General features: G+C 34.9%; 2 protein-coding genes across 3 annotated transcripts in view; one reads left to right on the top strand and one right to left on the bottom strand.

The window, feature by feature from the left end:
* Positions 1-21: 21 nt before the first annotated feature.
* On the bottom strand, positions 22-8,164 carry LOC112558844 (A-kinase anchor protein 17A-like). Of its 2 annotated transcripts, none has more exons than XM_025229549.1 (7): positions 8,082-8,164; positions 6,813-7,698; positions 6,322-6,470; positions 5,407-5,647; positions 3,941-4,132; positions 2,828-3,105; positions 22-2,389 (listed from the first exon to the last, which is right to left on the bottom strand). In XM_025229549.1, exons 2-7 carry the CDS (start codon positions 7,614-7,616, stop codon positions 1,747-1,749), a joined length of 2,307 nt encoding a protein of 768 aa, XP_025085334.1. In that variant the 5' UTR covers positions 7,617-7,698; positions 8,082-8,164; the 3' UTR covers positions 22-1,746. The 2 variants fall into 2 exon arrangements, with proteins under 2 accessions (XP_025085334.1, XP_025085335.1); XM_025229550.1 differs by lacking the exon at positions 8,082-8,164 and adding an exon at positions 7,878-8,057.
* A 143-nt stretch (positions 8,165-8,307) lies between these two features.
* Positions 8,308-12,185, top strand: part of LOC112558846 (arginine--tRNA ligase, cytoplasmic-like) — an 84,815-nt gene continuing 80,937 nt past the window's right edge. Inside the window, 7 exon segments of the mRNA XM_025229554.1 lie at positions 8,308-8,427; positions 9,727-9,873; positions 10,666-10,848; positions 11,164-11,256; positions 11,594-11,708; positions 11,711-11,768; positions 11,937-12,120. Of these exon segments, the coding sequence (XP_025085339.1) occupies positions 8,383-8,427; positions 9,727-9,873; positions 10,666-10,848; positions 11,164-11,256; positions 11,594-11,708; positions 11,711-11,768; positions 11,937-12,120 (825 nt within the window). The 5' untranslated portion in view covers positions 8,308-8,382.

Genomic DNA, 12,185 nt, shown 5'->3' with positions numbered 1-12,185 from the left:
TAGATTACAGGGCCAGACCAGTTCTCAATTACCTCTTTTATTCAATGAATATGATTAGTCACGTTAGACTGGCTTCAGTATGTTTTCCTTGCTTCACAATTCACAAAGACAATAGCTGCCTTCAACATTTACTGGTATGAAACCTCTGCAATTACAGTCAATTCACCCAGAAAAAAAAAAACCATTCCATATCAAAAGGTTTCGTGTTTCTAATGGTGAGTGGAAAATATATTCTTTGTTAATGTAAACATTTCTACTAAACAAAGATATGGCTCATCAATACAGAACACAATTCCTAAGATATCACAAGTGAAAACAAACAGCCACCACTGACAGTTTGCAATCTGTTGATAGCAACAATGAAATGTACAGATAACAGAACAATCAAATATAAATTTTATATGTCAAACTATTTTTTAACTCCTGCTTTCCACGATGTACAGAAAATGGGAGATCTGAACAAAACAGATTGGATAAACTACAAAAACTTATTTGTTCATAACAAATAATTTTATTATTTTTTAATCACACTATTGAATTTGGTTCAAAGCTGATGACCGATGACTTGAAACAATGGCAATGTGCTAAGAGAAGATTATTACCCTCTTCCCCTACAAATACATGCACATGCAAAATACAGGTGCACACATTTTTCCTGCATTGGCCTATGTGACCCATAGACAGATTTAAAAATAAAAATTTTACTAAAACTTTCATTTATGTGTGATAAAGCTGTTTGTTCTACCACAAACATCAAGGTAAAGGAAGTTGTAATATAAGCTGCTCGATCAAGTTTACAAAGGCCCAGTCAAGTCACGTAATGAATCATTCTTATTCATGTCTTGTCTGTATTGTTACTGCCTTACTACTGAGGTAATGTGTCATTTAAAATCTTAAAGACAGGTATATCATATATGCCAAATGCTCCATTAAATTTTTTTTTAGATTAAAAAAAGGAACATAAACATTTAATGTACACTTAATTAAAAAACTCAGATTAATATATGAAAGCACAAGAAGATATATACTGTTCACAATCTTAACTTTTCCAGGAACAAGATTTGAAAAATTATATAAACTCAATTAGAAAGCATTGCTATTTCTGTTGAAGTGATTAATCTTTAAGATGTGCAACAGCATATTACAAATGAAATGGTTTACTATATTTTTGACTCTTGTTGGTAGAAAATAAAACGTGGTACCTGGACCGATAAAGAGCTGAACATATAAAATGGATCAATTTACACGCAAAACCAGATACAATGCAAGAAACTGTGTAGGGCAACATTTTCTGAGTGAGATAGCTCCATGAGCAACCAGTTCATAGCAAAAGCACCAGGTCTGGTCCATTCATTCTTATTTCAATCCAGATTTTGAAATGTGTACCTTTAACTCATCTCAGTCTTGACCTTAGGCTGTAAAGACAGGAAGTGACAGGGAAAAAAGTGAGAAAAACTTGATGCAGGTGACTGCAGCCAATAATACACAAAATATGAATTAAATTAACAGCAGTTGTAAAAAGCTATTTTACCCAAATTAGTCTTTTTCATTCACAATTATTTATGTATGTTTGGCCTTAAAATACTTAAATCTGATTACTGGTAAAGGAACAAGAGTAAAATGGACAGCTTTCTGTGCTTAATTATTTGTAATTATATTTCTTCATACTTAATGAAACAAAAGTGAAACAGAAAAAGAATAAAGAACATAATTAAAATGTGTGGGAACTAGATGCTCTGCCAGTCTTCAAGACAGGGGATACATAAAACGTCCATCAAGATCCTTTTTCGTGGACAGTTTCTGGGATTTATAGGATTCACTGCGTCTGCTGCTCCTGGCGTTACCACTGCTGTTGCCACTGCCTCGTCTGTAATTATACTTCTTCAAATAAGGTTGCTTGAATGTGTGAAAGTTTTTGCGACTCCTGGCAGGTGAAGGAACCAAAGACCTTTGCTGTGTAGACCAATGCGATTGTGAGGAAGGGTGGTATTCCCTGTCTTTTCTCCTCATCAATGCTGGGGGTAAGGGATGGCATCCCCATGCAGGAGGAATCATAACAGGAGGCGGTGGAAAAGGCAGCCAGGAAGAGGGAAATGGAATTGCTGAAGGAGGTGGGCCCAAGAAAGGGTGCTGGGCAGCAGGATCATCTGGTGGCGCAAAAGATGACCTTGGGGGTGGAATTACTGTAACTGCTGAGTCAGCAGAATCTGTATCATCATCTCTGACTTTTTCAATTTTCTTGATGATTAGAATTTTTTCAATTTTCTTTTTTTTAGGAGCTACAACCTCTGCGAGGACTTTTTTCTGTCGAGAATCAGACTCATCATCAGAAGCTCCTCCCCAGGCTCGCAGCCGGTTATTTTTCAAAACACGCTCCAAGGCACTTGGTCTGCAATTGACAAAAATATTTTAAGCACAAGAAATAATACAGATTAATTTTTCAGTCTGACATATTTAGAAGTTGTTTGCACTGACAAAAAGAGTAGTTACCCAGAAACTTAATGTCTATATGTTCACTTACTGGAGCTTTTAATTCTGTATCAATGAAACTCCCAATAATTGAAAAAAAAATCACTCATTCACAATTATTATTTTCAAAGAACACATATGCTCCTTTTTCTGTTGTTAAAATTTATTAAATAAAGAAATCTCTTGCACATCACAAGAGCTACATACAACACGGGTGGAAATGCAAGCAATATATACATATAGAGGCTTTTATTAATATTGTGGAACTATGCATTTATTTCAAAGCTATACTGCTTTTTAACAACTTTCAACAATATTTCAATAGTTTACAAAGTAAGCTAATATATTTACAACTCACTTTTTTCTTTTTTCTGCCTCATCTGAATCATAAGATGAAGCGAGTTCAAACTTTGATTTATGATCTTTCTCGTCACTCTTATCCTCATTCATGACATATACTTTTTTATCTTCTTCATCTTTTTTCTTTGCTGGCTGCAGATCTTCTTTATTATCATGATTATGAATGATGGAACCCAAACGCTGTTTCATAATAACAGCACTTTTGAGACGACGAGTTCCTGAAAGTTTTTGTCGGAGCTCTTCTCGTTTCTTTTCCTGTTCTTGCTGTTCTTTAGCCTATAAAACACACGTACAAGATAAGATACCCATTACAAGATGTATTACAGATGGCTCCAAATAAAAAAATCAACACACAGCAAATTTTAGCAAAGATTATGACATCGCTAGCATTGACGTCATCTGACAGGTCACTTAATACAAGACAGAAGGAAATTCTACATCTTTTATGTGACACTGATGCCACCTGTCAATTGCTGATTCGAAACAAGGGTAGATTAATAGATTAAATGTTGACAATAAAATCACTGAAAAGTTGCAAATCTAAGGGCTGAAGAAATACTAGAACCAAAATCATTTCTGCTTTATCTTCTTATGACAATGATGTGTAGAGCAGACACACCTATATACAACTTGAAAAATGATCAAATTATGACCCACATGTTCACTCCTGAGGAAAATCTATTAAGCTTTGTGCTGGTATATAATCAGATACAATATTGTGGCATTTGACAAAAGTGAAAGCATTTGGTAGTTGGTGAATCTGCTGCTTCTGCTCAGTCAGACTGTTTCTCAAGGTACATTTCTAGAACATTTTATACATTAAGTTTAATAGGTTGAAGGCTATAAAAGACTTATCCCTAACCCTATTACTATATTGTAGATGAAAAGCAAAGAGTGTCAGATAAATTTTACCATACGATAGTGCCAGGCATTGATTACAGGTGCAAAATGTGTAGTTTGTGGCTGGATATTTCATAAAAGGCCATGTAAGATGCTGTCATTTGCAAAATAGATCTATAGCTTACAAAAAAAATTTAAAAAAAATACTGTGAAATGTTTGGTGTGGTCTTTAAGCTGGAGGATATTGCATACGTTAAAATGTTTACCATACCTGCACATTCTTCAAAATTTTCTCCCGCAGCTCCACTTCATGCTGTCTCATCTGCAGTTTCTTCTGGATTTTCGCCTCTGCTTTCTGACGTTCTTCTTCTAGGCGGCGCCTCTGTTCTTCCAGGGCTTTTTGTCTCTGTTCCTCCTCTAATTCCTTCTTCTTTTCAGCAACTTCCTCTTCCATTTTTGCATCCTTGAAAATTCACAAGAATCCACAGACTGCATATTGGAGCATTTTCAAAGCCTAAGTTTCTTTTAAAATCAAATTCTTGAAGAAATTCAGGACTGAGAGAAAAAAAAGAAGGTAGACTGATTAGCTGATTAGACAGAACAGTGCTTCCATCCTGTGGCAAGATTGCGCTATGAGAAAAAAGAATGAAATGAATGGTGTTGACAAACCAATTCATCAGCAGAAAACTTACAATGACCATCACACACCAATTCATCAGTAGAAAACTTACAATGATCATCCCCAAAAAGGGATGCCATATCCACAGAGAAATATGTGCGAGAACTATGTGATTTAGCTTGTTTAAATATGTATCTATGAAAAATATATATGATACCAATGATATCTCTAAATTTGAAATACAAATTAACAAAGAGAAGTTATCAACATATATGCTCTTCATGGCATTAATGATAATAACTGAATTTGTAGAACATATTTCCCTGCATGGAGTCAGATTCAATGTACTGTGCATAAAAAAACTACAAACTGACAGTTAGCCATGCAATAAAGGAACACAAGCAGCAGCAAACAGACAATAGTACAATTGCCAATTGCAATGAATGAAATGCGTGGGTGAAAATGACAACCTACAGAATTAGAGAAAGAGTTGGCTGGATTATGAACAGTATTTCTAAAAGAATATGTTTTGAGAGTGGACTTGAAAACTTTGAATGCAGGCACAGCTGGAAAAGAATTCCAAACAATGAAGGCAGAGGAAAAAATGTCTGCTGAATTTCATTAGCATCATTACTATGAATCCCACCTGTATGCAAAATGTGTATAAGACAAAGGAATGCAGTAATGTTTAGTTTTCAGTTCACCTTCATGATCATTACTGGGAATGGTGAAAAAAAGATATAGCAATTTTCTATGCATCCTTACATGGGTACAGAGCAGCCATTTGCAATTGAACAATGAAATTCCAACCTATACTTAAAATGACTGACTTCAGTAAAATTATTTGGCATAAATCCACAGAGACAAAGTATCTAAAACTTCTGTTATGCTTACATATATTCTCTCTTTATGCTGAAAAATTGATGTAACATATTCTAGTCTGAAATAACATCTCTCACATTGAATTACAAAAGCAATGAGTATCCCTAAAGAATAAAGAAGAAACATAATCATTAAATGTCCCTGTTTAAAGTAACCAAAATATATTTCACTTCAGCAAGACATTGAATGACTCCACTCTTTTGACGTGATGAACAATTAGTATCATATCAACAAACCTTAACTCTTTCAAACAACTCAGAAAGTACTCTCAGGGACTCAAGTTTACGCTGAGCAATTAAAAGCCTCCTTTCTTCAAGAGCAATCTTCAGCTGCATGCGTTCTTCTTCCTCTCGCTGCTGCTGTTCCAGAAGTTTCTGGCGCCGCCTCTCCTCCCTCTCCCTACGTCTTTGTTCTTTTTTCTGCAGTCGCTCTTCTTTCCTACGCTGTCGTTCCCTCTCTAATTCTAGTTTACGTTGGCTGAAAAATAACACATATTTCATTTTAATAAATGTAATCCATTTAAATCACCCTAGTTACAACATAAACTATCATAATTAAAGATATTTAATGGTTTAAATGTTTAATATTTGTTATTTAAAGGTATGTATGTATTTGTCACAAACCTGATTACTTTCGCTGTAGTAATGACCTTCTTAAACTGAACAAAAAGCCATTATTTTCATGCAAGAATGAGCAAATAGTTCAGGAAAATATTTTAACTAATTACAAATACATTCTAAAATTATGAGAAAGATTGAAATGATATTATGAATTTCATTATGTTGCCCAAACTCTCTAGGAAATATGCATAAAAGTTACTGTCTTCTCACTGCTTCCAGAGTTAAACTTCTATGTGGTCCAAAATAGTTTGATCACATCAAATAAACTTTACATTTCAATTGTTTGCCAGTTAATTTTCAGATCTGCTACCTTTTAATTATCATCATGAAAAACATTTAATTTTGATTATTGTTTTATTTCCTGATGAAATAAATGATGCTGTAGAAAAACAATTGTTAGGCTCACCATTTCAATGTAAGGTCATCGTGCATGGTAAACTAAGACCATGAGTTACAATAGTAAATGATACACAAATGCTACATGAGGAAACACTTATTTTTTTAAAAAATTTATTAAGTATGGCATTTTACCGTTCCAATTCTGCTATTCTCAGTTCTTCCTCTTTCTCCAGCTTTGCCTGTTCTAGTCGCATCTTTTCCAACTCTTCCAGCTTCTCTCGCTCTGTTCGACGTTTGCGAATCATTTTGTCAGACAGATGTTTGGTCTTGTCAAAATCAACCTAACGCATATCAAAATAACAAACAAGTGATGTTCTGTAATGTTTTTATCAACACCCAAAAAAGAGAATAATTCAGATAGATCATGTGCATTTTAACTTTTTAGCTTAACTGACTCTGCTTTTTGAACGTGAAAATAAAGTGAAAAAGGATGCTGAACAGCCTGATTTGTTCTTTTTTTGTACTTGAAGAACAGTTTGGTCAAGAAGAGTACAATTAAGCATGGTCTTATGGAAGGATCTTTTGTTTTCACTGTAATTTTCAAGTGTAATGAGTTAGGATTCAGAAATTGACCAGTTAAAGTGAACATTATATAATAACATAGTAAGTGATACAACACTCACTTTAATGTTAGCAGTCAAAGCTTTGCCATCCTCTTCTTTATATAACAGCTTCATACCACGTAGTGAATCCATAGCCTTTACAAAACTTATATACTCTTTGAACTGCACATATGCTTCAAAGGTCAAATCTTGGCCATAAGTGAACGTCTGGATTGTTCCAGGTTTGGCAAGAACACCCATTATTTCCTTTCTGTATGGATCGTTAATGGGAATATCTACAAAACGCACTTCACCAAATGTTCCAAACACTTGTCTTAAAACATCTTCAGCTGGTTTTAGCTTTTCCTCATCAAATTTGGTGGCTTTTTCTTTATCAGATTTCAGCATAAACCAGCGTGTTGGAAGATCTTTGAGATGGATTGTGTCTGGTCGTTCACCTGACTTTAACTCATTCATATTTCTGGCATCACGAAAGTAAGAATCCCAGTCATGGCGAACAGGAAATGCTATCTTAGCTTCTGCAGCTCGCACCTTTAATGTCTCTGTAAAGCCACTTAATTTTATTGTTTTGTTGTCCAGTTTCATCACCAACAATGGCAGTTTACTTTTGTTTTCAATTTCTCCTTCCAGACGAATAAAATCCATTGTACTTTTCACAACTTTGACTGAGAGAAAAACTTCTGGGCGTATCATGTGCTTAACCTTTTCAATGACTTCCCAGCTGGTAATGGTTTTACCTGGCGTCTTCAGCTGTGGAAGTTGTGCACATATATTAATCTTGGCCACAGGTTTCAGATACAATCCTTGTGGCTCGTACAGCTCTATTGCTTCAGAAGTGTCGTTACATACAGACGTATTGGCCATTTTTTTGTATTTTAAGATGAAAAGCTGCGATGGCTAAGTTACGTAGTGACATAGGCAGTTTTCCAAATTGCTTTATTCTTTCCTGCAAAAACAATCGATCATGCATGAAATTAGGCATTATCTAAACTCATCACGGCAGGCATTAGACATGTCATTATTAACAGTCGCAAAATATGTATCGTTATGGAAAACTTAATGAATTATTAAAATTTGCATTATATGTTGGTAAAAAGCAGTGAAGTAAATAATCATCAAACCAACCCTGTGCCGTGGTCATGAGTACATACATCACTATAACATAGATGGCTTAACCTGTTTTCTATTCCTCCAGCTTGAAGTGAGAAATAAAGACAACGCAATATGATTCTTTACATAATACGATCTTATAAATGTGCCTTTTCTTATGATTTGCGCGACTAGTTACAAAGTACACTTTTTATTCATTTACGAAGAAAATTATTTCACATTATAAATCATGAGTAGTTCACCGGAAACTGTATCGTCGCCATTTTCTCCCTGGCACCGTACCCTTCTACCCCCATCCTGCCAACTTACAAAACTAGTCAAATGAAATCTTCTTAAGAATAGTGGACAAATAAAATTTGATCTTTTTAATATATTCTCTCGTTTAAAAATATGGTCTATATGGTAATCTTCTAGTAATTTTTTAAAACTGTACAAATCAATTTATAAATATTATGGGCCAAAGTTTATCACTTAGTGCAGCCTCAATAGCACGTTGCCTTGTGTTTCATCAGTTCGAAGAATGGCAGACGACATCAAGCAGTACTTGTTCCGTGTGGATCAAGCCGTAAGTTATTGTTATGCGAATGAAGCATTATATGAGAGACTACTGAGGAACATATCTGTAATTTTCCTAACCTGTTTTATAGCAAAACATAATTGATGATTAAACGTAAATCTTTCCTGTAATTGCCTTTGCGGCTGAATAAAGAAGTATTAACCAAAGATTATAAACAGATGTGAATTTGAAAGGATTTTGAATAATATGTACAATACGAGTAATAAGGTGTGATCTTTTGATCAGTTGTGGAAACTAAAACTGCTTTGAAACAGCCCTAGGAAAGTACTGCCCCTCCCTCGTCCCAGTCAACGTATTGAAGGGCTGAGGTCCGGAAAGAACATTAGGTCACATAATGTTAAATGTGAGAACAGTGAAGTATTTATGTAGGCTTGATATAAGGGATGATATTTGGTTGACATCTTAAGTGCAGTGATTGTATACAAAGAGAGTATAGTCTTGGGTAGGTATGCGTTTTCCACATTTCGGTATTAGTAATGACATACAGATCACGTACAACGAAAACAGTGCGAGTGACTAGCTCAAACATTCATCGTGGAAAGATACAATGATGCACCCCCACCCCCAAGGAAATGTGTTAGGGTGGACATTTTTTGTGTTTATTATAATTTACCTGACAGACACAGATGGGAACTGCTATATGGACTATGTGATGATAATATGATTGACTTATACAACTTTGACCAAGAGTTTTGGCAATGAATTAAGAGCATATCATTTGACTCTTTAATGTTTACTTAGAAAAAAAAAGTAGAACCAGGAATTTCAGTTACTTTCATTCAGTTAAATTTCTGAGCACTGCATAAGAGTATAAGTATTACAAAGACCGGCTAATAACTGAAGACTGTGAAGACGACAGTGGGTGAAGTTATTTTTTATTATTGCTGCTCTTAGGTAAACATTAGACCAAGAAACCTATGCAGTTTTGGAAAGGAGAAAGTTTGAACTTTGTAATAAAAGTAATTAAAATTGCATTCTCCATGCTTCCCTGGCAAAGCCGTGATCATGGCCCATTGTGTCCAGAGGGTTAACTCAGATAATAGAAAGAAGGGGAAAAGACAAGTAAAAGAGTGAACAGTGAACAGTAAAAGTTTTCTGTTTGTTGTCCAGTCTTCATTCTGCAAATTCTGGAATATGTGTAGAACAAGTATATGTTTGCAGCATTTAATCAAATACTAACTTGTTCTAATTTTGATGGGGTTTTAAATCCCAATGATTGTTATGTATAAGTGATAATGTGCACCATTTTTTGGCAGGAAATATGTACAATCTATTTTGTGTTTTCAGGAAAAGGAAATCGACCAGCTCAAGGCAGAAATCAAAGTGCTTCAAGATTCTTCAAATGTTCCTGATGTTGGAAGTGTCTCTTCAGCTGTGGAAAAACTGCAGACTGAAAATGCCAAGTTGACTTATCAGCTAAATCATCTGAAACGGGTAGTGTTTTTCATACCAAAGATTCATGTCTTTATTTTGAGAGTTGCACAAAATTATCCCTATATACAGTATTTTATTATCAAAGCCCTTTCTATGTCTGTCTGCAATCAATCAGTCTATCTTTTATTTAATGTATATATCTGTCAATCTGATAGTAAATCTTGGTAACTTTAAGAAAACAGAACAACACAAAGATTGGACACTGATCTAATTTTATTAAGCTAAGAGGCTAGACATAAACTGCATTATGGCTCTTTGTCCAGCATTACTGAAACAGTCATATAGAAGTTCCAAGTAGGTTTACAAGCTGTAGTGATTAATTTTAACTTAAGGGAAGCACGATTAATTGTCATTACCCCACATTGAATTTAACTGACATTTTATCATCAGTAGACAGAAGGTAGTTATGTAATATTTTAATTAAATCAGATGTTTCCAAAAGTAGTCACTGAAAAGACCAGTGACTTTCAGTGGTTTATTGTTGGCATAAACTGCTTCAGTGGAGTATGATATTGTTATGTAACTACATGCTTTTGTTCATGATAATAGTTGTTAGTAAAATCATCACACAGTGCTTATTAGTGAACACCGAAAAAGTTTGGACGAAGTTTTTTCAACTGCATTTTTTATCTTAAATAGTTGCTGCATATTGTGGTAATAATAAACAAAAAATGTGTATATGTGCATGTGCAAGAAAAACTATATAATGCAAATGTCATCATCTGATCATGGTGTATAAATCATTGCTGAGCACCAGTTTTATTTTTAAGTTCTTTCCATTCTCTGTTTCAGTTTCTCCAAGAAGAACATTTGAGGGAACGTTCTTGCTCGGTCAGTGTTCAGTGCATGCTTGAAGATGTCTTCCGCATGGCAATTATGTCAGCATTTCCAGAGCTGGAGTCACCAGCAGTTATGGTCACTCCTAGTTCAAAGATGGCTGACTACCAGTGCAACAGTGCCATGAGTCTTGCTCAGGTTTGAATCTTTCAGAGTAAAATTATTTCATTTATTGTCCAGTTTCCATTTTGGAAGATCTGTAAGCACTAAAACCTTTAATTGCAGATTATGATTGGCAGATACACATGGTACTGAAAGCCATAATTTAGAGAATCATTTCAAAAGTTTAATAAAGTTAGCATAAAACAAAAGAGAGCACATTATCTAATATCAAGATTATACGGTTATAAAACAATGAGTTCTTTTCTACTGTTATACTTTGTACAATATTATTTTCTTATTCCTTATGGATTGGAATATTTTATTTAGATTATTTTGTAATTTGTGGCATAGCTGATTGGGAACAGTGGTGGCAAGAAGATCAACCCAAGAGAGGTAGCTCAAGCCATTGTGGACAAGCTTCCTGAAACCGACTTCTATGAAAAGGTGAAGCTATAACATTGGTTACTCTTGGTCAGTTACATACAGTTTAGCAGTTAACTGTTTTGTTAATGAGAGTGATGGAACAGTGATTGCTAGGTACTCACTAAGAATAAAGTACTAAGTAATTTTATGATTTTTACAGTAAGATCATTAATCCTGGGCGGCCTGGTGGTGCATCTAACTATGCATGATAATCATATTTCTATGCCATTCTACCTTATGCAGACCCTATGTGGTCTGTGATAAATATTGTCTTACACTTTGTATGATATGAAATTTAGTGCATTAATGATCATAGTGATCATATGACAATTAGTATGTCATACAATTTTTTTTTCAGGTGGAGGTAGCGGGTCCAGGTTTCATCAATGTTTACCTAAGCAAGGATTTTGTGGCCAGAGAGCTTCGCACTACACTAGTCCAGGGTATACGTCCACCCCAGTCTTACCAAAACGAGTTGTCATTGACTTTTCATCACCTAATATTGCCAAGGAGATGCATGTTGGTCACCTGAGGTCAGTAAGATAATCCTTTTGAATATATTTCTGTTCTAATACATTAGAATGGGATTAACGTAAAAGCTCAAATTCAGTAATTTGTCACATGTTTCAATGTAATGATTCATTAAAGCATATTCATCTTCTGAGTGGTCATTATTATGGCAATCATATTTTGTATTTTAGGTCAACCATCATTGGGGAGAGCATTAGTCGCCTGCTGGAGTGGGTGGGGCATGATGTGCTGCGGATCAATCACCTGGGAGACTGGGGCACACAGTTTGGGATGCTTATAGCCCATTTACAGGATAAGTTTCCCAATTTTCTTAAGGAAACACCCCCAATTTCAGATCTGCAGGCCTTTTACAAGGTAATATAACTTATGCTGAATTTTATGTTTGACTCTTGACTGTATCGCTCAGTACAAGAAAACAA

Source organism: Pomacea canaliculata, linkage group LG3, assembly GCF_003073045.1.
Source record: "Pomacea canaliculata isolate SZHN2017 linkage group LG3, ASM307304v1, whole genome shotgun sequence".
NCBI classification, from domain to species: domain Eukaryota; kingdom Metazoa; phylum Mollusca; class Gastropoda; order Architaenioglossa; family Ampullariidae; genus Pomacea; species Pomacea canaliculata.
Note: the sequence above shows the minus strand (reverse complement) of the source record. Positions and strands in the feature narration are given on the sequence as shown.

Excerpts from the sequence above, each read along its gene's own strand:
- LOC112558844 (XM_025229549.1), bottom strand. The coding sequence starts at position 7,616 with ATGGCCAATACGTCTGTATGTAACGACACTTCTGAAGCAATAGAGCTG. Across the intron at positions 5,648-6,321 it reads AGAATAGCAGAATTGGAACG|CCAACGTAAACTAGAATTAG; the intron begins GTAAAATGCCAT and ends GTTATTTTTCAG. Across the intron at positions 2,390-2,827 it reads GAGGCAGAAAAAAGAAAAAA|ACCAAGTGCCTTGGAGCGTG; the intron begins GTGAGTTGTAAA and ends TGTCAATTGCAG.